This window comes from Penicillium cataractarum (assembly GCF_028827025.1).
Source record: "Penicillium cataractarum strain IBT 29864 chromosome Unknown utg000004l, whole genome shotgun sequence".
Lineage (NCBI taxonomy): Eukaryota > Fungi > Ascomycota > Eurotiomycetes > Eurotiales > Aspergillaceae > Penicillium > Penicillium cataractarum.
The window spans coordinates 470446-493919 of NW_026622740.1; the positions used below are offsets into that span (position 1 = coordinate 470446).

The 23474-nt window shown below is 50.2% G+C and overlaps 10 protein-coding genes across 10 annotated transcripts; 5 read left to right on the forward strand and 5 right to left on the reverse strand.

Moving 5' to 3' along the window:
* Positions 1–375: 375 nt before the first annotated feature.
* Positions 376–1170, reverse strand: N7496_004687 (mitochondrial 54S ribosomal protein bL21m; the record flags this gene model as incomplete). Its single annotated transcript, XM_056697616.1, has 1 exon — positions 376–1170. One exon carries the CDS (start codon positions 1168–1170, stop codon positions 376–378), a length of 795 nt encoding a protein of 264 aa, XP_056556141.1.
* Positions 1171–1622: 452 nt separating this feature from the next.
* On the forward strand, positions 1623–2628 carry N7496_004688 (rRNA-processing protein NSA2; the record flags this gene model as incomplete). The annotated part of the gene is made up of 4 exons (XM_056697617.1): positions 1623–1625; positions 1699–1709; positions 1778–2320; positions 2412–2628. 4 exons carry the CDS (start codon positions 1623–1625, stop codon positions 2626–2628), a joined length of 774 nt encoding a protein of 257 aa, XP_056556142.1.
* A 941-nt stretch (positions 2629–3569) lies between these two features.
* Positions 3570–6122, reverse strand: N7496_004689 (serine/threonine/tyrosine protein kinase MPS1; the record flags this gene model as incomplete). Its single annotated transcript, XM_056697618.1, has 1 exon — positions 3570–6122. The coding sequence occupies one exon, from the start codon at positions 6120–6122 to the stop codon at positions 3570–3572; it is 2553 nt and encodes an 850-aa protein (XP_056556143.1).
* Positions 6123–11207: 5085 nt separating this feature from the next.
* Positions 11208–13508, forward strand: N7496_004690 (putative cell wall protein; the record flags this gene model as incomplete). The annotated part of the gene is made up of 1 exon (XM_056697619.1): positions 11208–13508. One exon carries the CDS (start codon positions 11208–11210, stop codon positions 13506–13508), a length of 2301 nt encoding a protein of 766 aa, XP_056556144.1.
* Positions 13509–15419: 1911 nt separating this feature from the next.
* On the reverse strand, positions 15420–16462 carry N7496_004691 (PWI domain-containing protein; the record flags this gene model as incomplete). Its single annotated transcript, XM_056697620.1, has 4 exons — positions 15420–15884; positions 15941–16105; positions 16202–16292; positions 16359–16462. The coding sequence occupies 4 exons, from the start codon at positions 16460–16462 to the stop codon at positions 15420–15422; spliced, it is 825 nt and encodes a 274-aa protein (XP_056556145.1).
* A 657-nt stretch (positions 16463–17119) lies between these two features.
* Positions 17120–18451, reverse strand: N7496_004692 (uncharacterized protein; the record flags this gene model as incomplete). Its single annotated transcript, XM_056697621.1, has 1 exon — positions 17120–18451. The coding sequence occupies one exon, from the start codon at positions 18449–18451 to the stop codon at positions 17120–17122; it is 1332 nt and encodes a 443-aa protein (XP_056556146.1).
* A 736-nt stretch (positions 18452–19187) lies between these two features.
* N7496_004693 (uncharacterized protein) lies at positions 19188–19967 on the forward strand (the record flags this gene model as incomplete). Its single annotated transcript, XM_056697622.1, has 1 exon — positions 19188–19967. One exon carries the CDS (start codon positions 19188–19190, stop codon positions 19965–19967), a length of 780 nt encoding a protein of 259 aa, XP_056556147.1.
* Positions 19968–20018: 51 nt separating this feature from the next.
* On the forward strand, positions 20019–20622 carry N7496_004694 (uncharacterized protein; the record flags this gene model as incomplete). The annotated part of the gene is made up of 4 exons (XM_056697623.1): positions 20019–20085; positions 20134–20285; positions 20341–20472; positions 20512–20622. The coding sequence occupies 4 exons, from the start codon at positions 20019–20021 to the stop codon at positions 20620–20622; spliced, it is 462 nt and encodes a 153-aa protein (XP_056556148.1).
* A 170-nt stretch (positions 20623–20792) lies between these two features.
* N7496_004695 (DUF924 family protein) lies at positions 20793–21326 on the reverse strand (the record flags this gene model as incomplete). The annotated part of the gene is made up of 1 exon (XM_056697624.1): positions 20793–21326. The coding sequence occupies one exon, from the start codon at positions 21324–21326 to the stop codon at positions 20793–20795; it is 534 nt and encodes a 177-aa protein (XP_056556149.1).
* A 540-nt stretch (positions 21327–21866) lies between these two features.
* N7496_004696 (uncharacterized protein) lies at positions 21867–23470 on the forward strand (the record flags this gene model as incomplete). Its single annotated transcript, XM_056697625.1, has 3 exons — positions 21867–22209; positions 22266–22271; positions 22329–23470. The coding sequence occupies 3 exons, from the start codon at positions 21867–21869 to the stop codon at positions 23468–23470; spliced, it is 1491 nt and encodes a 496-aa protein (XP_056556150.1).
* Between the last annotated feature and the right edge of the window lie 4 nt (positions 23471–23474).

Consider the following 23474-nt stretch of genomic DNA (forward strand, 5'->3'; position numbering starts at 1 on the left):
TATTGATCGTAATTGAACATAAATATATGGCGAGATGAGGGTGCGTACTATACGCCATCGCCTCCTCATTTGTTCCAATAACGCTCAGTAGTCAATGGCCTGCAAGTAATTTTGGAATCTGGGCTAGAGTATAGCACCGGTCATAGCGAAAAATTGAAAAGTTCCATTCTGGATGGACATAATTTGAAAATAGATATAGAATACAATGCACGAGAGATCAGCCCAAAAAATCCCATCTATCTGTACAAAAACCATGATGCAAGATATCAACGCATCATCTTAGCAAGTCACGAGTCACACCCGGAGCGCCGCAGGAGAACAGTTGTGTCGGCCATGCACAGCCTTGTCTCTCCCCTCCAAATCGCCTTCATCATATCATGACCGAGCCTCAATTTTAGGGGTATCCTCGTTATCCTCAATGACAACGGCGCCCTCCTCCAACAACTCCTCGGGAGTCTTCACCCGAACTTCCATCACCCGCATAACCGTATAGCGGTGCTTGCTCCGGGCCTGCTTGGTGTGTCGCTGTCTCCGCTTCGTCTTCTCCTTGATGCGCATGGGCTCCGACTCGACACCAGTGACGCGGACTCGGCACTCGAACAGGCGTTCATCGAGATGCGGCGAGCCCTTCATTGTGAAATCGCGCGAACCAAGGGCGGTGGCCCGGTTGAAGCGGAGAATGTCTCCAGACTTGACCTTGGGCATGAGGAAAGGAAGACGGACGTGGTCACCCTCCGTCAAGAGGTAAGGCCGGGCGTGCAGCTCTGCAACGATATAGTGTGGCGATTGACCAGCCAGGTGCGGGAGGCGCGACATGAGGGACTTGGTCACTTCGAGAGGAGAATCAAAGGCTGGTGCGACCGGTTGTTTGGCAATTGGGACATCGGCGCGCGTCTGAGGGATGGAGGAGGGAGAGGATGGGTCGTAGGAAGGCACCTTGGGTGCGTTCTTAGTCTCGGGCTGGGAGGTTTGCGCACGAGGGGTAGCACTCAATGATGATTCGGAGTTTGGAGAAGAAGATTGAGGCTGGATCTCTTGTTGCTGTGTTCGGAGCAGGGCGGTTTGGTGCAAGCAAGCTCGTTGCCGAAGGGGAGCTGCAGAGGAAATAGAGGATGGAGCAGACAACCGCAAGTCAGCGGCTAGGCTCCGGAATACTGAACGTGAGAACATCTTGAGAGAACCTTTTCCCGTTGCGTAGAGCGAATTGCGGGAAATCAATGGTTCGTCGTTTGGTCGAGTTATTGACAAGAGCGGCTCTCCGTCCTTCGAGAAAATCATCAACTGCGCTTGTGGCCGCATGGTTCCCCGTAGAATCACGTGCCTTCACACGGTACAGGGTCAGTCACTCAATAACCATCATTTGAATATAAAATTTGTATTCATTTACTAACAATCAATCTGAGTGTCAGTTTGTATTCCTTTAATTCTAAATTCAGCAATCTGGTCATCATTGCGCATTGTAATGTGTGTAGCAAAATCAATCATATTGGGGCTGGTCGATAAGGAGATCACATGATCTGCTATCTTTGCCGCAGAAACAACTTTTTCAGTCTGCGATTAGATCTTGCAGGCCAACCCCATCTTACTATTTTCCTACCACTTGTGCTCATTTTTCGTTCATCATGGTATGTCTTACAGCCTTAAGCTTGCTAAATCCCGTTGGAAGAAACCAGCTAATCGAAATTTACCCAACAACAGCCTCAGAACGAGTTCGTCGCACCCCCGCCCCAAACTGCCCCCGATATTTCCGCCTCCCAACTAACACATTCCCCTCTAGGTATATCGAGCGCTGGCAGAAGCAGCATGGTAAGCGGCTGGATCACGATGAGCGTGTCCGCAAGCGCCAGGCTCGTGAGGGCCACAAGCAGTCCTACGATGCCCAAAACCTGCGCGGTCTGAGGGCCAAGCTGTACCAGCAGAAGCGCCACAAGGAGAAGATTCAGATGAAGAAGCGCATCAAGGCCCAGGAGGAGAAGAACGTCAAGTCTGCCGCTCCCGACGAGCCATCCAAGACTCCTCTGCCCCAGTACCTTCTCGACCGATCCCAAGCCACCAACGCCAAGGCCTTGTCCAGTGCTATCAAGGATAAGCGTGCAGAGAAGGCGGCCAAGTTTGCGGTGCCTTTGCCTAAGGTTAAGGGTATCAGTGAGGAGGAGATGTTCAAGGTTGTCAACACCGGAAAGAAGACCCACAAGAAGTCCTGGAAGCGTATGATCACCAAGCCTACTTTCGTCGGTAACGACTTCACTCGTCGGCCCGTCAAGTACGAGCGATTCATTCGTCCTATGGGTCTGCGTTACAAGAAGGTGAACGTTACTCAGTATGTCAACTTCTTTCCCTGGAGAAAGTGGAAAATAGCCACTGTCCACCATGAATCAAGGCTTGGGAAATGCTAACAATGAATTTACTAGCCCTGAACTCGGTGTCACCGTTCAGCTGCCCATCCTCTCCGTCAAGAAGAACCCCAACAACCCCCTCTTCACCCAACTGGGTGTCTTGACCAAGGGTACCATCATCGAAGTCAACGTCTCGGAGTTGGGTCTCGTCACTACCACCGGTAAGGTTGTCTGGGGTAAATGGGCCCAGATTACCAACGTGCCCGAGAACGACGGTTGTGTCAATGCGTAAGCGATTCTTCCACCCCTATGACTTTCTTTTCCCCCCTTACTAACATCATCAAAGTGTCCTCCTCGTTTAAATGCTGCCTCACAAGGCCGCTACTATTTATTCCTCATTCCTGGCAGACAGCCCCGTCTGTCTTCGATACCACCCATGCTCTCCAGGCATTACTGTGATTGGTTTTTTTTTCTCGTGGTTCATATGGTTGATAGAGAACCGCTCTTCGGTGTTTCTGGCGCATACAATGTTGTTGGTTCCTTCACGAAAAAGTATTTTACCTGCTCGACCCTTTTGGGGGGTGTATTTAACTAGATGAGCTTAGCTACATGCACACCAAACAATGAGTTCATGATAAATCAGTCTGTGGCAGAAAGGAAAATAGAAAAGTCGCCTAGAGAATTAAGTTCTTGAAGGATGGTACTACGGTTATACAGATCCTAAAGTAGGAACTTCGTAACTTCGTTGATGGTGGAAAAAGATGGTCATATTAAACGTGGTCACCATGACGGCAGCCAAGTGCTCGAAACTCCGAGAAACCCAATGCTTGACTCAAACATGCCAATCAATGCAAGTGGATCAAAAAAGGAACGAAAGGAAGTTCATGAACATAAACAAGTAGAAATCCACGAGCAACGCTTATGGTACTTCGACAAAGAGCATCACCCGTATACCACCAATGGAAGAGGCGGGCGCATTGAAACCAAACATGGCGAAAGTGATGCAGGAAATAGAATGTGGAAGGAAAGAAAAAAGCAGTCAGATAGATGTCAGTCAGATCAGCTATGAGATAGCTTCTAGACAATGAAACTCCGAATTTGTGGAGGGACAAAGAATGAACAGAGATAACACCATTAAACACCGGTCATGAGGTCATAGTAACAAGAAGGGATGGATGAACAAGAGAGGTATAAGAAACAAAGGAAAGTATGTAAAAGGACCGGCCGAGCACATCAAGTACCTTCTTCTTCGAGTGCTGCTTTTATTTTTGCAAAGAAGCCCGCAGGCCATGCAGCCAACTCTTCTTCTTTGGGAATGCCACGGGCCCTGCAGTGGTTGACAACATTGGCCAGAATGCGGCCCAGCATGTCCTGCGTGACAGGCACGGCACCCTCGAGTTGGGCATCGGGGTGCAGGAAGGGATCCCGCGGGCCAAGCATTTCTTCAATGGTTGGACGAAGAGTCTGATCGCGCTGAAGGCATCGCTTCAAGGTCTTGATCAACCCAGGTGGCACCGGAACACCGCCGACACCATGCGTGGGGAAATCAATCTGAACCCGGGGGTTGGGAATGGCCATTATACGCTCGTAGTATTTGGCGATCTTGGCGAAAGGCGGTTGACCGTACACCATCTTGTACAGAATGCAGCCCAGACTCCATACATCACTGGGTTTGCCTAATTTCATCATCTTGCCCACACTGGCCGGGAGGCCCAGTGATGCATTTGAATCAACCAAAGCCTCTGGAGACATGTAGTTCGGTGTTCCAACTTGTTGCTCCCGGTGGACGTTGACAGTGTTATCTTGAATGGCATTGGCAATGCCAAAGTCGATCAATTTCAATCGGCCCTGGACCATCAAAAAGTTGGCTGGCTTCAAATCAGAGTGAACAATGTTGAAGTTGTGGACAGCTTGAACACACTCCAGCATCTCCTTCCAGTAAAATCGGACGAAATTGATATCGAACACAGCATCCTCGGCATTGAGACGGTATGTGAGAATCTTCTCCAGATCAGATTCACCAATCTCCATCAAAACACTGAGGCAATGCTTGTCCAGGTTGAGTTCCCAGTCAAATAGGCGCACTACCCGATCCACATTCTCGAGCTTCTTCAAGAGATCAATCTCACCCTTGTAACCCGTCAAAGTCAGGGGGTCGACGTCTTCCAGGTTGACCCGCTTGAGAGCAAAGATCTTGTAGTTCTCAGCCATCACACGGTACACACGGGAGCTTCCACCGCGACCAATACAGTCAAGACGGGTGAAGTGCTTGTGGTTGATCGAAACCTGGGTGCGCTTCTTTCGAGACTGCGACGTAGAAGCACCACCGGTAGCAGTAGCAGTTTCAAGAACAGACATCTTGGGGGGCGGAGGGGCCGGTCGGTGCGGAGTGTTGTTGCTTCGACTCGCGAGGATCTTCCGGGGGGAATCGCCTGCAGGTGTTGCAACCGCAGCATCCTTCTTGTCCGTGTCGTACACAACCGCATACTTCTCGGGCTTGTCTAGCAAATTGAGGCCCTGTGATTTGGCGCGCTTGAACGTTGGTGGAGGCTCATTCTCTTGATCCCTTGCAGAGGGAAGTGATGGTGGTAATGACGGTACCTTGAAAGCAGGCTGCTCCTTAGCACTCGACGATTTGGACGACACTTCCGAGGACCCCGGCGTGGACTTGGACTGCGACACGTAAGATTTTGGTGACGAGGATCGAGAGAAGAGTCCCTCCCCACTAGCCCGGCTCGCAGGTCGATCTGGAAGAGAGCGATGCTGTTGTTGATCACGTCGATCGTCATCATGGGAGGGGCTGGGCTCTGCCCAGGATACCTTGGGTGATGATGGTTTCGTTGAGCGTGGAGGCTGATAACGATATTCAGCATTGGAATCTTGTGGCTCGTCATGCTCACGAATGATGTCTTCATTCAGCAGATAGTTATCTTCGTTGTTCTCTTCACTTTGCCGGCGCAACACACCTCGCCGTGCAGGTCCATTCAGGAATGTACCAGTGAGTCGCCCAACTCGCTTCACTCGCAGAGAGCTGTGTGGCGCAATATCCTCTCCAGTGCGACCGCGCAGGACTGATGAGGTGCCGATTCGCGAGACAGGGTCATCATCGTAACGCGATTTCCGGTCACTGTCCGACCGATCACCACTACCATACTCCTCGCCTGTCTGGCGTTCCGTTGAGCGTTTCACCGATGGCGAAATGGATGATGGAGAGCGGGTGCCGCTTCGCGAGGCATTAATTCGGACACTCCGTGGTCGAGGAGCAGGTGTGATAAAGTCATTCGGTCTATCTTGAGCTTCGGAGTCGGCACTCTGGCTATTCGAAAGCGGGGAGCCTTCACGGGAGAACCTCGAGGAGGACGAGATAGCACCAATTCGAACGACCCGAGGCGCAGGGCTTCCATTGGATTGATCATGCGGGGATGCATTCCGCGGCGATTGGCTATGTTGTCGCGACCCCGTCGCTGAGCGGCGTTGATATGACGAAGATGGTTGATGTTGGTATTGATGGTGTTGTTGAGCTTTGTGCAGATGTGGCGACGAACCCAAGCCGTCTCCATCTAAAAGCGCTTTCACCGAAGCGCTAAACTTTGGTTCTGGGACCTCATCATCGGAGCTGTCCCCAGTGTAATGTCTTGAGATGGAAGGTTTGGCGTCGGCGTATTGGAGCGCTGGAGAGGCCCGTCTGGAACCCGAACGTGAAACCGCGGATCGGGACATGGGTCGGGTCGATTGTTGATACAGGGCGTTGTTGTAGGCGGACGAGAGGGAATTCGGAGAGGCCATAGCGAGCAAAGCACTACATTGAAGTCGTGTATCAATGCTGGCCTCGGGGTGGCCCGAAGGTGTCGAATGTTTGTTGTTATTCACAAAAGGAAGGTCCGCTCATCTCGACCCGAGGATCCATCGCGAGTTGTGAATCGGCGCGCTATGTAGTCACGTGATGTGATGTTGCCATGGTGACGGCCACAACAAGGAATGCCTCGATGGGTGTGTATACTCCAAAGCAGATCGAGAGCTGGCCCTTCCTTGCTTGTTGGTGGTAGCTTTTACAAAGCCTAGGAATATTTCTAAGTTGTTGTCTTGATTGTGTAGTATATTGAGTATCATTTCCAATTCATTCCGTCTGATGTAGGTTTGTCGGAGAGAACCTTGATCCAACACCTATCAATTCATGGAATCAGCCGTAAACATCTCCCAACAACGCCTTAGGTAGACGCTATCATAATTTGGTTGTACCATGCTGTATTAGTTATATACGTTTGATTAATCATCTTACTTGTGTAACGACTTCAACAACCTAAGGCAAAGGTAAGTCTATGTATCATTAGTTGGCGAGCAGACGGCATAGGTGGAAAGTCAGCCTCGATATATATCTTCAACCTCCGCGTATTTTGAGCTTTGGACCCAACAGCTTCCAGGAACCCACACCTGCCTGGAGTCCACCATCTTAAAGCTCTAGGTCAGGTCCAGGGTTGTACCAATTAGTTAAAGATCAAACAGCCATCATGGCATTCAAATACAAATTAATTAGGTTCTTCGTATCTGGCCCGATAATATCCCCCAGAATTGAAGTTTCCACAGTGTTGACGATACTCCCAGGGCACTCTGCACCCAGACCTCGTACAAAGTGCGAACGGCAGTATGCAGAGTAAGATCTAAACTGAAGCACTGGGTACAGGCATTAGCAAGGCTAATCATGATCGCCCTAGTCCCAGTTACCCTTCAATCGCATGACTTTGCGTCACAGCAGCAGCCCGGTGTACACACTTCGTAGAGCCTAGAGCACCTCATTCCAACAATGACCCAATAACTCGAAACTCAATTGGACAGCCCCTGACAACTTGCATCGGCTAAGATGACCACAGATAAGAGTCAGACTGGTAAGACTACAGGTACGAATTTTTAATTCCATGACTCCCAGCCTGCATATGAGCTATCCAATTTAGACATGGAGGATTTCCTACATGAAATCCCTCGTTCTTATGCGAAAGCGGACCTGACGCGTCGTGTAGTGCATGGCTGCATATCATAAATGCTTCGAAAAAATTACACTTCATCCTTGTACTACTGAAGGGAACGATTTACCCCTGCGAACGATGCGGGAAATTCTTGGCGAGATATGCTCACAACCTTACCAGGAGTACATGTGATGCCGCGCAAAGATCCACTTATTGAGAAAGGGAAAATATGATCCTCGTGATCGGGTCGCTTCTCGGTCGCATGGCCGAGGTAGGTCAGTGCAAGATTAATTGCTTTTTGAGCAACGAGATAAGATCTATAAAAAGATGAGGCTGTGAAAATTGAGGATCGTGAGAATTGATAAGATATTTAAACTAGCGCGAATGGTTTTTGACGACTTTACCATGGTTCGCAGATTTCAGATCATCAGGCCATCATCAGATCATGAGATTGGAGTAGCGAAGTCCGGGCAGGAAGAATAGGGGTCTATAGTCTAGCGGTGAAAACCAAGTGCTCAACGGACAGAATAGTGAGATTAATCTTGTCATTTGGGCATACAGCGAGTCCACGGGACAACAAAAGAAAGGAAGATATGGTCAGTGACAAATTGGTTCCTGAACTGCCCGGAATAAGCAACCGGACCCTCGAGCCGGATAGCGACCACATGGCAACATCGCGGACGATACGACATCATGGGTTAGCTGCAACCAAAGTTAGGGACGGAGCAGCCAATTTGCATCTGTGACCTGTTGGAAATCGGACTCCTCGCAATCTGACCGAGAAGAAGAAAAGGGAGAAGGGGAAAAAAAGAAAGACTATTATTCGGATATCTAGCGAAGTCGGAATTTCAGCGTCGGCATTGGAATACTCCTTCAGAAAAAAAAACACGGACAACGATCGATCGAGAGTGTTCTTTTTTTAGTTCATTCACGAACCTTTGTGGACGAACCTCGCGGAGTAAATAAGCTCACACCAACACTATATCTGCGACGGTTCACGTCGCGATATGTCTTTGAGCCCTGGAAGACCTAAAGTATGGAACGATGGGCAGCCCTGAAACCGCGATCGCCTCACGATCGCCTCCAAACTGGATCCCTCTCCCCTTCTTGGATTTCGGGCTCAAACGAACCGGTTCTCCATCCGAAGCGTTCGAGGGGGGTTTGCGCCAATGGCGGCGCGCTAGTTTCATTCGAGCATGGGTAGTTTGTGGAGTCCAGTAGGAAGCCACCAGGGCCAAGTGGAAGAAGCTTAAAGAGTTTTAGTCAATACGTTGGTCGGAAAAGGAGTCGAAAAAGGTTCAAATTGGCCCTGCTTTCGAGTAGCACGACGCCGTATTCCGCCTAAGCAGCCTCGCCGAGGTACCCGTTGCGTGGAAGATCCGGGTAACGGGACCCCTGGCCATCGGCGGGGTTTACTAGAGGCCCCAATTTTAGGGCAAATCATTCTGAATCCATAATAGTTGTGACTTAGCTTTTGATTTTGTTAGCTACTCACGTACTCTTCTCTCCTATGGGTCACTCTGCATAGCTGCGACGAAGATGCGAGTGGATATGTTTCTGGGCGAACTACGTACGAAGTTTTGAGGACCTGGCTAGGTCACTAGTACTATTGTTGTGATGCGGGCGGTGGCTTGCTCTAGTTTAGCTGTCTAGTTTAGATAACAAGCAAAAGCATCGAGTCTCGAGCCCAACGCCAAAAAAGGATTGTAGAGTGGTTATGATAGAGCCTTTTTTTCAGTCCAGCTTAGATAGCATACTCGCCGTTGATTTGGTCGATGGAATTCCCGAATCCCGACAGCTGCAAGATCTTCGCTATTTGGGTAATCTTCGGAAAATCCGCTGCTTCTCTCGTATGGCGATACACATGGAGATGGAAATAGATACACAAATAAACAATAATTGAACCGTGGCTACCACATAGTACTGCACTCCATTCCCGACCATGGGTTCCTCCAGATCCTCCCTGATCCCGTTTTAGGTTTAACCCCCAAGCTCAATAGGACGTTTCAGAACCCGAGCAGCAAACCAGGTCGATGGAAAAATCACGTCGAGCCTCCGAAAGTCAATTGCTGATGGGTTCCTTGACACATAGTTGGACTTGTCTCCTTACTGTTTGTATGTGGCCTAGTGGAATTGAAACCATTGAAAAGTGGCCGAAGCCTCGGTTAGCCTATACCTAATCACGTTTAGGCTGTGGATTACATGCATTGCGTGCCTGGTGCCTGACCCAAAGTCTTAACTCGCGGGAATTGGCAAAAAGAGAGACACAGGCATAATACTTGATACCGAGGGCCGAAGTACATGCAGTAGTACAGTACTCTGTACTCCGTATATTGGACTCGTTCGCAACGGACAACTCGGAACTGTTTCGGATAAAATTGCCCCATTCTCTCGCTCTCTACATTGTATCTTCTGCAGAAGCTCGTAGGAATCGTAAACAGTTAGTAGCTCCGAGAAACAAGTCTGTTGATAGAACGAAGTAACCACACTACCAAGTAGTGATACTCCGTACTCCATACTGACTCTAAACTTGAAGCAATAGACTTACAGTTACTAGGCTAGACTACTTTTGAGTGCTAAAAAAAACTCCTCAAACTTAAAAAAAGGGGGAAAAGAAAAACAGTCGAGGATTACAACATTTCGGGTTGTGGGCCGTCAACCGTTGGTGGATACCTGACGATCTCTTTTCCCCTGGGATCCCCTGGGTCTAACTGGGAATAGTCCGGCCATAGTCCGGGCCATGGCCAGTTCTAAGATGACCGCATAGCATGCACAACGCTCCATCGTCCAAGCCTTGTTGCTCCTCGCCTGTCAACCATGCTGGGATCCTCGCGATGACTACCCCTTTGAGTCTTGGCAGGAGAGACCCGCCCAACCGGCTCTCGTGCCTCTCGTCAACACTGAATTTCGACCGCCAAAATAAGGAATGAACGCCTTCGATCAGTAGTCCCGAGGCTGAGCTGGCTCGATTGGCTTGAATTGAAGGCCCTTCGTTCCTGGCTAGTGACCACGGACCACCATTATGGCTGGGAAAACCCGTAGCAAATCTTGCGGAGATTTCGGCTTCGCAGTCGGTATGACAATCGCAATTGATCGTCCCGTCCATCTGACACCGTCTCTGACCTGCCTCGCCACACTTGGACGGCACGACCGGCTGCAGATGTTCCCACTCATGCTGTAACCAGCCTGCCCGTGGTGATCGTTCACTGGCGAGTTGAGACGGGCCTCGCTCCACTCAGCCTGGCAACAGATCCAAGGTCTCTTCCAGTCCCTGCCCGATAACCGGGAGGCTAAAGCCAAGTCCCAAGGGGGCGGTGGATCTGTGGACGTGGAACATTGGATAGCTCGAATTGTGGACCGAGGGCCTTTTTTGCTTTCGAGACCGGGGTAACCAACTTGTGCAGGGCTCCAGACTCCGGTCTATACCCCTTCAGGCCATGGTCTATCTGGTTCCGCTGTGAAAGGCAAAGAAAAGAAAAAAGTGGAGAGGCACTAGGGCGTCTCATGGTGTGTTATTCTTTGCTACGGAGCCCACGGAGCCAACGACTCGACTGTGCCTGACTATCACTCGCTCATGGCTGACCAGGGAAAACCCCGAGCCATTACTGATCCGTGATCCTTGATCCATGATCAGGGGTATATAAACATCAAGGATCTTCGCCTGGATTGGCTTTTCCCTCCCATCTTCACCAGTCTATCGCTAATTGCTTCAAAGGAACGGCTTCTGGTCCGTCCTATACTGTCCCTTTCTATTCCTTTTCTTTTCTTTTCATCTTTTCAACTCTTTTGGGATATCAATTCCCTATCCATCCATCTGTACAAACTACAATCTTACAGCCATTGTTGCTATACACTCGTTATCACACGTTTGATACCCTCCATCAAAAACCGAACACATTGATCACCAACTATGCGTTCCGACCTTCTTTTGCTCGCCACTCTGGCGAGCTCTGCTCTCGCTTATCCTACCGAAGTCGCTGTTGAGCGTCGTACTTTCGGTCTCCTGGCTAGCCTGATCGGTGACGCTGCCTCCGATGTCATCAGCCTGGTCGACTCCCTGCTCGGCCTCGGTGTTCACGGTTCCACCTCCGTCCTGGCTGGCTTGAGCGCTCACGGTGCTGCTGCTCTGGAGGGAGGTGCTTTGGGATGTACTGCCGGCGTTATCGACGCCAGTGCTCGTGCTAAACTGAAGGTGTGGCTGGCTGGCCAAACCCACATTTCCGGTTCCCTGAAGACCTCTTTGCTCACTTGGTGTGAGGGCTCCGGCTCTGCTACTCTGAGCGCCGACGTTATTGCTGCCCTATCGGTCTACATCCCTACTTGCGCCGACATCGCCGCTAAGGAGTCGATCTACGTTACCGTCGATGGTATCTTCTCTTCCACCGAGCTCTCCTCGACTCTCGTTTTGAGCGCCTCTGCTCAAGCTACTCTTTCTGCTTTCCTTGATGTCCACGTTAACCTTGGTGCTCACATCCAGGCCGGTCTTAGCGTCTGTGCTGCCGGCGGTGTGATTGCTAGCTTGGAGGCTGAAGTTAAGACTTCCCTGATTGCCTGGCTTAACGCGTCCGACTGCCCTCTGGAGGCCGCTCTTAAGGCCTCTATCCTCGGCTGGTGCCACGGGTCGCACGCCAGTGGCCTTGTCGAGATCGGTGCTATTGCTGATACCGCTCTTTCTGCTATCTCCGTCGGCGCCTCTATCGGTGCTTACGTCGAGGAGGCTGGTGCTCTCTCTGTCCACGCCCAGGCTTCTCTTGCTGCCTTCCTGAACACCAACCTCGCCGTTGACATTGATGCTGATATCCTGGTTTACCTTAAGGCTTGCGCTGCTGGTAAGCTCGCCGCTTCTCTCGATGCCGATGCTCGCGCTTCTCTTGCGATCTGGCTGTCCGGCTCCAGCTGCTCTCTTGGAGTTGAATTAAAGGCCGTCGTCCTGCTCTGGCTGTCCGTTGCAGCCTCTGCCGAGGTCTCCCTCGACCTTGTTAGCGGCCTCCTCGTTGATATCACCGGCTTCCTGACTGAGACCATCATCGCTTCCTTGAGCATCAACCTCCGCAGTGCCCTCGGCCTCCTCGCTGGTGGTGAGAGCCTCGCCGTCCTCTCCTGGGACGCTCGTGCTGAGCTAGCTGCCTTCCTCGGTGGCTGCACTGGCATTGACATTAGCATTAGCATCCAGCTCATCATCATTGAGTGGTTCACTGGCTGCAGCATCCCCGGCGCCCCCGCCCCGTCCTCCTCTGTCCCCAGCCTGCCCTCTGCCACCCCCATCGGTGTCTCCAGCACTCCTCTCGTCCCCTCCGGTTCTCTCCCTACTGGCTCCGTCTCTGTCAGCATTCCTGCTGGTGGCATCCCTACCGGTTCCATCCCCTCTGGTGGTGTCCCTACCGGGCCTGCTGGCTCTGTCTCCGTCACCGTCCCCTCTGGCTCTATCCCTACCGGGCCTGCTGGTGGTGTGCCTGGTAATGGTGCCTCGTCTGTCATCCCCGGCGGCCCCGAGGGTTCTGGTGCCATTCCCTCCGGCTCCGTCCCTACTGGCTCTATCCCCTCTGGTGGTGTCCCCTCCGGCTCTGTCCCTACTGGCCCTGCTGGCGGCGTCCCGGGTAACGGTGCTTCTTCCACTCCCTGCGAGACCGCGCCTACTGGCACCTCTCCAACTGACACCCCTGGCTCGGGCTCTTCTAGCTCTGGCTCGGGCTCTTCCGGCTCTGGCTCTGGTTCTTCCAGCTCTGGTTCTGGTTCTTCTAGCTCTAGCTCTGGTTCTTCCGGCTCGGGCTCTGGTTCTTCCAGCTCGGGCTCTGGTTCTTCCGGCTCTGGCTCTGGTTCTTCTAGCTCTGGTTCTGGTTCTTCCGGCTCTGGCTCTGGTTCTTCCAGCTCTGGTTCTGGTTCTTCCGGCTCTGGCTCGGGCTCTTCCAGCTCTGGCTCTGGTTCTTCTAGCTCTGGTTCTGGTTCTTCCGGCTCTGGCTCTGGTTCTTCCAGCTCTGGCTCTGGTTCTTCTAGCTCTAGCTCTGGTTCTTCTAGCTCGGGCTCGGGCTCTTCCGGCCAGGGCTCCGGTTCTAGCTGGTCTGGTTCTGGTTCCGGCCAGGGCTCTTGGACTTGGACTGCCGGTGGTGCTCCTGCTCCCACGGCCGCTCCCACTGGCTCGGGCTCTGGCTGGGCCTCCGGTTCCTGGACCGAGACCGTCACCGTGTACCACACCGTCTACGCCTGCGAGTAAGCGGTTACATGCCTTGTCAAACCATATGAAGAGATGCCTATACCTCCTCTTCTCCACGCGATTGTCTTTGCACCATTCTAACGACACCAAGATGACCCTTTGACACTACGTGTACTGGTGTGGCCCGCAGTATCTGTTCTAGATGCGGGTCGCCCACTCCCAACCTTCCCCCCGTTTCCCGGCGGTGATTTGTTCAGTGACTCTCTGTCGTTCCTGTCTGTAGATATTTAATTATAATTCTAATCTGCTGTGGGAGATTCAAATTTGGCCCTTGTCCTTTTCTTGTGTCTAGTATAGACGTATTAATTGTGTTCCGGCTTCTGTATAAGTTTGTGGCTTTCGGGAAACTAGTTCAAAATGTTATTTTATATGAGGCGAATGGCAAGCACTATACCCCAAAATACCGTACTAAATACGATTTTTCAGGTCATAGGATACCAACGACCAGAAGCAATTTTTACTTATTTTTTAGCAGTATATAAATTACTAGCATTATAGATAGGATAGCGTAATTAAAATATCCAGTCAAAGATTATAATACCAAAACACGCTCCGATCGAGCGATGCAGATTCATATATCAACAATATCACCTCCTCGGATATTTCTCAACCAAATAAGAGTACTTAGTATATTAGCGTAAGTGTTGAGCTATGACGCTATGAAATATTGCATTTAGTATGATGTTTTAAGGTGACCAGGATGGCCATGAATTACGTTATATCGTACAGGTAGTATAATACTCAAATTCTCATATGGGTTGTGACGAAAGTGGACGACCGGACGGTTAGAACGGAGTTGGTAACTAGCGAGTGCTTGAAATGGCTGATGCCTCGGACATAAAAGGGATGTGAAAGGTCTATCTCCTGCCACGCATCATCATCTTCTTCTCCTTTTCCTTCTCTACACTTAACAGTACCGAATAAGACCTTTTGCCAACGGTCGCTTGACTCGTAACATGGATTTAAATATAGGTTAAGTTAAACAACAGGAAGTAGTTGGGGAGAGAGAAGAATGCACTGTGGCAAAACAAGAGTACGTCTTATCCTGGCCTTCGCTTTCAGAAACAATGGAAGTAGGCAGCAAGCAGTGCGTTTATCGGAGGAGGACTTTAAATGGAGACGCAACATGAGATGTGTCGACTAGCCCGAGCATTGGGGTGAGCGACCAGGTTGCTCACGGAGCTGCTCACGGAGCTGCTCACGTTTGCTTCACGAACTGTTCAGGCGGCGGGATGACTAACTCAGCCTCTGCTGCGGGGGTCGATCGCTTCCCGAGGTGACAGTTTTACCGTCACCTAGATTATATACCCAAACTTCTTCGGGGCTTTGGGGGTCTGTTCCAATTAATGTATCAGTTATATGGGATATATCGTTGTCTTGGGGGTAACGGGAATGAAGTGAGAATGGGACTCAGCAGACATACAAATGAAATGAGAACATGTTTCTTGTAACCACTGCTTTGGGGTTTACTTCACTCACTTACCAGTGCGATCTTGGCCAGGATCTTGTCAACGGGGGTGGTCGTTCGGGCCCCGTCATGTGCTCCCACACGGCCCTCCACAAGGGAGATCGTCTATATTGGGCTGTTGCTCGGGCTGTTTAGGCCCGGCAACCTTCTCATCCTCACCAGCTATCATTTGCTGGTCGAGGCAGCCGCTCGACGTTCCTCTCGACAAGGAGGGGGGGACGTATATTTCGAGAGATCACTTTCGAGCCCGCGCCTCGCAAGGGCTGCGAGACTCGAAGGCGATCTGTGCGGGGGATTTCTGGGGGGAGGTAAGCAGGGCGAAAAAGAGAGGGGGAATAGATCCTTGTGGATCATTGAGAATCGTACATGGTCTCTTCTCCTTGCACTCTGGAGATTGACCTTGAAGGCAATCGCCTGGGGGAGTGCGAGATGGGCGACGCCGCTCAGGAGAACCAGAAGAGGAACGAGCGGGGGGAGGAGTGCGAGACGGCCGACGGAATCGAGGACGCGAACGAGAGGAAGAGCGAGGAGGGGGAGTGCGAGAGGGACGACGGAAGCGAGGAGGCGAACGAGACGGAGAACGAGCACCAGGAGGAGTGCGATCGGGTCGGCGGAATCGTGGAGGAGAACGGGAGGGAGAGCGGCCGCGCGGGGGGAGTGCGATCTGGGCGTTCCGAAGGGAAGGAGGACGAGGCGTCGCGGCGAGGAGGGGATTCGCGATGGCGATAGCGACCGTATTGAGGGAGCGGTGAGCGAGAGCGGCGTCGATTGTAGGATCTTCTTCCTCCAAAGCCGCGGTCGCCTCGTTCGGCACGCTCTCGGCGTCTCAGATCATTCAGCTCGCGCTCTCGGATGCGCTCCTGTTCTTTCTCGCGCCGAGCAGCTTCGGCAGCTCTTTCCGCCTCAATCTATGTATACAACTGGTCAGGAACAGCTTTAACAATAAAGGGGATGTCCGTTTCACCTTCTCTTGCATGAGCTCCAGCTTCTTGGCCTCTAGAAGCTCCTTCGGCACACCCTGAGGGTTTTCCTGGCCGCTAAGGCAGAGGGACCAGAGCTCCTTGCAGAACTTGGGGGTGTCCTTGTCGAGGAACCCTGTGAGCTGGATTTGGAGAGCTTTGATGTCCGGCTATTCAACAGCGAGTCACAAAGTCAGCAAGAGTGCATCATATGGGAGTGGAGACCAATATCGCATTTCAGCACACAGAGCAAAGAGACAACATACATAGCGAGAGCCCTCAAGAAGGTTGAAGCACAGCTCGATGACAACGTCATCCTCATTTCCGAGGATATCAGAGATGCGCTTGGCGATCCATCTACAGCAGTCATGTGTCAGCCTTTCGACCTCTTGGTGTCGTCCAAAATCCGAGAAGATAGCTCACTTCTTCATGACCTCGATATTCACTTTGGTCATGTCCACCTTCTGGTTGAACTCGGGAGGGAACTTGGTTTTTTTGAGGAGCTTTGCATCCACAGGGGTCGCCATTTTTGGGAGCGAAGAGTGTGAGGGGGGAAGTGCGACGCGTCGTGGAACAAGAAGTGAAGAGGAAAAAGGTGCGGTGGACGAGAAGCTATATTATAAGGCGGTCTAGTACTGCTGGATCTACATGGAAGCGGTCTACAGGGCGGTCTAGGGTGTCCAAGGTCCAATTGGAAGTGTGGGGAAACGATCGGGCCATTTGGAGTAAGAAGAAAATAGAATTGAGTGGGAGTTTCTCTAGTATGAAGGATACATGGTCTATAGTTGGAAATTGCTTTTTATATGCCGGTTGATCAGGTAGTGGGAATACAGGATAGCTTGCAATTGATCGGCGGATACGCTAGACAGATACATGATCGATCGCTAGGCTATGAGTGTGCAGTACTGAAAAGTGCGCTATTGGTACGACTGACATCTTTACTAGCATTACAAGAGACAGCTGTTTGAGCCTGTGAAGTACCTGGTCATCAATATACATCACTGTTCATTCACATTCAACGGCGACCCACATGGAAACGCCACAAAGTGGAGAGACAACACCTCTGTTGTCGATGATGGACCATGGAGAAATGCGGCTGGAAGATAGAAACAATTCAGATATCATGCATCTCACTTCCAGCCATACTTGTGAGTTCAATATAGAACAGTCACTATAGATTGTGTTCATTGCGACGTTGGGTCTAACACCTCTCGAATCCATTCCGCAAAGGGCGTAAAGAAGAGACAGTTTTTGTATTGAGGTCTGTCACAAAAATCAATGAGCGCTTTGTATCTTTGCGTCGCTGTAGCCCCTGTGGCATAGGTGAGTTTGGCCAGATCCACTGGACAGAGAAAAGGAGGTTGTCGTGCATCTTCACGAATTGAACCTGTACCCTGCATAGCACAGGCATAATAGACGCAATGATCGATACCAAAACAGTGTCCAAGCTCGTGTGCGGCAGTACGACATACTCGGCCCAACCAGAGAGTTGAAAGGGCCGATGGAGACGGATTGATGGTCTCCAAGTCCCGATAAATGGACATTGCGGCCATGAGGGGTGAAGATGAGTTGGAGTGTGGGTCTTTGGACTTGTTTGGCTTTTGCAAGTTTGATGTCTTTTGTCGCTTTACATTTGACCGTGATTTGGTACAACACGTGGAGATGTATTCCTCGCAGTGCGATGCGGGCCAAGCATGGAGTCTTTCAACCGATTGGTGCTCGTCCAACGCCGGGTTATATCTTGAGCTGGAGACCACTGCAACCCTGCTCGCACCATACGCACGACCGCAAACGAATTCATCATCTTCATCCTCGTAGAGATCCTGATTAACCAGGAGCAGAAGTGCATATGCATCCTTGGGCAGCATAGCGATAGCAGCATCGAGTAGATCATCAAGATTCAGCTGACCACCAGAGATACCGTCCGGCGCTGGACGGGTACGGATGCGAATACATTCATTTCCAAACTTTAAGGCGACATATTTTGGCCGGCGACATTTTCGATTGCTTTTGAGCTCCTCATCCCATACGGTGAAAGCAGGGGCTAGTCGAGATAAACCCTTGACAGGCAGGCCATGGTAAAATGCTTGTAGATAATCGAGGATCGCCTGAGGTGACGGTTTCGTGACTTGATGTTCTTCGTCGAACTGCTTCTCCCATGCTCGCATGAATTGAACTTCATCCTCAATTTCTGGTGCAGTGACTACATATATCGTTTTTCGTTTCACAGACACTGGGTTGCGGTCTTCTTCATCAAGCCATTCTTGGAAGCTCTGCGGTGGATACTCAGGGTCTTCACTGAGGTCGTCACCGGGTAGTAGCAAAGGCGCCGGAAAGGTCCAAGGATCATCAATTGATATTGATTCTGACTCAGCAACCTTTGAGGGCTTCTGGGGCCTTGTTGCTGCTAGGCGTTGTTTTGCATCTGGTCTTTTGAAGCCTGCCTTCGAGGCATTTTGTGAACAAGCCACAGAGGCTGACGAATGTGTGCACCGAGGAGTAGAGATTGAAGACATATTTGTGTAGAAGGAGGGTGCAATTTTGACCACACCACAGCAGCAGAATTTGCTTGATAGAAGTTTGGCACAGAGTGGATAGAAGAGAAGGTTGGAATTAGGTTGAATGTTTTGGGGCGAGGGGCGGGTGTGGCTACGATCTTGGCTAGCGGGGAATGCCCTATAGAGCCAATCGTGAAATTAAACGCCTGTATAGTCAAGAATCTTTGGGAATTATATAGCATACGAAGTTCATAACCGCATTATCAGATCATTTCTTTGAAATCAATGGAGAATACCCCTAAAGAGTGGCGTTGCCAGTTCACGAATCAAAAGGCATGATCATCGAGTATAAGACATCAGCGCTGAGAAGGGGAAAGCAAACAGATGGCTGTTTTCACTTGCTTCAATTGGTCAGGCCTCAACTCTAGAGCGCGCTAACAGCGTCAACGGTTATAAAAGGCACAAATATAGAAGGGTACTAATGTTTGATTGTTTGCCCGCTTTGATTAACCTTCCTGCTCTCCAGAGCTAGTGAAAGCCGACGGGCGGAACAAGAAAATAGGGAACAACACGTCAGCTCGACAGGGAAGTCCCCAAAAGAACATGGAAATCGCGGGTACTCGTGCCTCCGAGGAGCTAGATACCTCTAGACGCCCAATATGGAGTCGCCAAAGGTAAGTCCATATCCAAGATGGGAGCAGAACGGGACCCAGAGTGCTGATGCGGAGACACATTCAGATATCTAGGATCTTTGATGTTCAACTTGGGAGCCTTCTTTCTTCCAGCACTCTACAGCACTCTCAGTAAGCTGTGGGTCGCCAATATCGACTCGAGCCAGGTGGTCTTGACAGAGATCTACACGTACATTGGCATCGTCGCCGAAGTCCTCAACGATGCATTTCCACGTTCTGCTTGGCACATCATTGGAGATAAAAGCACAAGATCGGTCCGTTCACGGTTCAATCTGGCATACACCTTGATGATAGTTACTGCGGCCCAAGGATTTATCCTGATGATCGTCTTTCTTGCATATCCTCAAAGCTTAGCAAAGGCCTTTGTTCCTGAGGAGGTTCAAGGAATCTCCCTCACTTATGTGAGGCTGTCTTCGGTTCAATTCTTGACCTCTGCAACGGAAGCTGCTCTGTCATCATCAACTCAAGCTCTTGATAATCCTGATGTCCCTTTGATTTTCAGCTCTGCCAAGTTTGTTATCAACATTGTGCTAGATTTCCTGGTCATCTCCAAATTTCACGTCACGAAGCAAAACCCGACAATTGTCTCTCAGGCTGTCGTGAGACTTGTTTGCGATATTGTCTCCGTTGTGGCCGGTCTATTGTACTTTTCTCTCATGGTTGCACGGAAAGTGCAGAAAGAACCAGACGGGAGAGAGCACTTGAGCATCGGGTTCTCGGCCTTCATGACTCTTCTTAAACCTAGCGTCTACACCTTCACAGAGTTTGCGATCAGAAACGCAATATACCTCTGGTATATGCTACCGCTTGGGGTGTTTTCAATACGATCCGCTGGGGAGTAGTTATGGTCCCAGTGCAAGCACTCGAGTCATCGACCCTTGCGTTTGTCGGTCATGCATGGGGAGCCTTCTGTGCATCAAAATTTACAAGTCACCCAAGAGCCTCCCGAAAAGAGAATAAGTAAGTCCATGCCGGAGAAGAATGATAGTCACTGACATGTTGCTATAGAAATAATCCGACCAGCGCTATTGTCACGTGTGATCGTCCTCATTTTTGAGGCGGTCATTTGCATTGCGCTTTCCATACGAGGAATAGATGGACTTGCCTACTATTCGTCTAATTCTAGCGATGTGGCTGCAATTACGCAGAGAATGTGGAGGGTAAGTCTTTAGCCTAGTTGGCTGACTGAAAATTCGTGTTAATTCTGGTTTGTAGGCCATAGATTGGACGTACATATTCTACGGGTTGAACTACCAGCTGGCAGCAGTGTTGCTTGCTGCTTCGCCTCGTTGGTTTTTGTACCAAGCACTGGGGTCAAATTTCCTTTGGATGCTCCCATGGGCGATAGTAATGACCAAAGTGTCACTGCCAAAATCTCAAGCTTAGTCATATTACGCCATCATCTTTGGCGGAGCTATGGTCTTTGATTTCTTCGATGTTAGTTTGACTATTCTTCTCTGGGTTTACAGACTATCCAAAGGCCGAGTCAGACTGTAGGCTCAGTATGGGTTAGAAGGGCTTTTAGGATATTTGGGGATCTCGTGAAATTCCAAGGACCTGGGCATGGATGAAGCAAATAGGAAAGAATATGGAAACTTATCAGTCTAAGTGAATTTTGAACTCCTGCTATGTACAAGGGGAAATTTAAAGCAGTAATGCATGGCTTGCTACCTCCCAAGTATATGATCGCGATGTTTGAATCTCCCATATTGTTTGATCTGGTCGCGGAAGTCCTTTGCCCATTGCAAGTGATATGCATCCCCGAGTTCAGTGAACAGCCTCACGGAAAGTTCCTGATCCTCCAAGTCTTCCGAGTGGTTGAATGGCGAGTAAAGATAGCGCCGCTGGATATTAGGGAGCTTTTTATCCCAGCCTTGTTCGATCGTATACCTTGAGACTGACAAAGCTTTTGCATCTGTGGCGTAAGCCTCAGGTGTATCTCGGAAAATATTTCGAGGTACTTGATCGAAAAGCAGGATCAGTGCCAATGCACCCTCTCCTTTACCTACTGATCTCCAGTGATCAAGATCACCAGCCTTGGCTGCGCTGTAGGTTTGACCGAGATGCTTGCGAACATATTCGTCGTCTGCAGGGCTCCCATACCAGAATGATTTTTGTCTCAGATAATTTCGCGAGGATTTGTTACCAAACCAGAAATTGAGAACACCTTCGTATGTTTTTGGAGTCGTTGTCTGTCTCATGACAGGCAGAAATGCTTTAAAATGAATATGAAGTTTGACGGACGCTGAAATTAAAACCAACGAAGTCCAAAATAAAGTACAGCGCGCCGCAACACTGAAATGACGTCACCGGGGCTCTGCGTGCGACCTCGGGCTTGAAGCATATCGAGACAGAACATTGTCTGCTTTTTATAGTGTCGAATTCAGTCATTTAGCCCTCCAAGAGCGACCCGATTAAAGCCGTGTGCAAACAGGAACCTAGGCCCAGGGTTGAGTTTAACATGTACAAGTCCGCCATTTGGCGGTAAATCCGTCGCGACCTTCAGCCTTGTCACATACCTCCGACATCAAGCTTAACTCCGGCGTTCCACTCTAGATCGGCCCATCGAGCGGACAATACGAAAGCCGAATGCGCGAAACCTGGTAAGCGGTTCTTTTCCCCACTTCAATCAACTTAAACTCTCACATGGACGGAAATTCACCTTATTGGGATACTCTCATTCTTTTGAACTGCATATCGTATTAGAGGGGATCAGAGGTTGATCTTGCGCGCTGCTCAACATGCCTTATATTCTTCTACAAAGCGCGACTATCCTAGTTCCCTCGGACAAGGCTGATGACTATGTTGTCCCTCTACGACAGCACTCCTTATTGATCGAGGGCAACAAGATCGCACAAATTGCTGCTCATATAGCCCCTCCAGATGGAGCCCATGTAATCGACTGCACAGACAAGATCATTTCACCCGGCTTTATTGATACGCATCATCATCTCTGGCAGACACAACTCAAGGGCCGCCACGCTGATCAATCTCTCGTTGAATACATGCCGAATGGAAACAGCCAATCGGTCAACTATCAACCAGAGGACGTTTTCTGGGGGTACTGGGGGGATGCCTTGAAGCGTTGGATGCTGGAACGACGACCGTTGTTGACCATGCTCATGTGAATGTGTCACCAGCTCACTGTAAGCTTACTCTTTTAACAATGGCCTGTATGCTTTGCTAATCAAAAACTCGCGCAGCCTCGAATGATATTGAAGCGACTGTTGCCTCTGGTATTCGCTCCGTCTTCTGTTATGCACCGACCCTGAGAATCAAGACGTGGAAGCCAGAATTCACATTCGACGGAGGTCTATTGGATGACTGGGTCATTGAAAACTTCGAAAGACTTGGTGCATCGGCCCCATTTGGCAATGGGCGAGTTCAGCTTGGCCTGGCATTTGATGGGTTTATGCTACCCAAGGAACAAGTAGTCTCGCTATACGAGCGAGCGCGCGCTATGGGAGCCCAAGTTGTCACGTCGCATTATGTGCGGTCTTATTTTGGTAAGAATTTCAATCCACCTCAAAATGAATCATTCCTGACGAGAGATGCAGGATCAGGCTCGCTCGTTGACACACTAGAGGAACTCGGCCTTCTTGGTTCAGACGTCCTTCTTTCACATGCAGGCAACCTTACATCGAGTGATATTGAGAAGCTCAATGAAGCAAAAGCATCCATTTCCACTACTCCAGACACGGAGCTTCAAATGGGACATGGCGATATTGTCTGCTTCAGAGAAGGTTGTTTTGGAATCGGCTCCTTGGGTATAGACTGTCACAGTAATAATTCCGGGGATATGGTATCACAGATGAGGCTTGCTTTACAGCATGAGCGGGGTACTCGCAACGAAAAGCTCATTACCAAAGGAAAGGCCCTTAAATCGCTGAACTTGTTCGTCCAAGACGTCTTCAGCTTGGGCACAATCAAGGGAGCCCGGGCTATCCACATGGAAGACAAACTGGGCTCTATTGAAGTTGGAAAATTAGCAGACTTGGTCATATTCGACGGCAACAGCCCTGGGATGATTTGTGCAGCCGAGCAAGACCCTGTTGCAGCTATCGTCCTCCATTCTTCGGTCCGCGATATTGATACGGTAATTGTCGACGGGGAGATCCGCAAGCAGAATGGAAACCTTCTACCAACAGATATCAACCCTTCGCTCCCCGATGTGACTATTGCGAGGCAGACAGTTGAGTGGAGGCAGGTCGCTAAGCAGCTTATTTCAAGCCGGGACGCGATTGAGGATGCGCGAAAGAAGGCAAATGCCGATGATCCTGAGTTTTTGGTCCAGGAATTTATGAAACTGATGCACTTGGAAGAGGACAGATTTGTCAAGATGTAGTTTA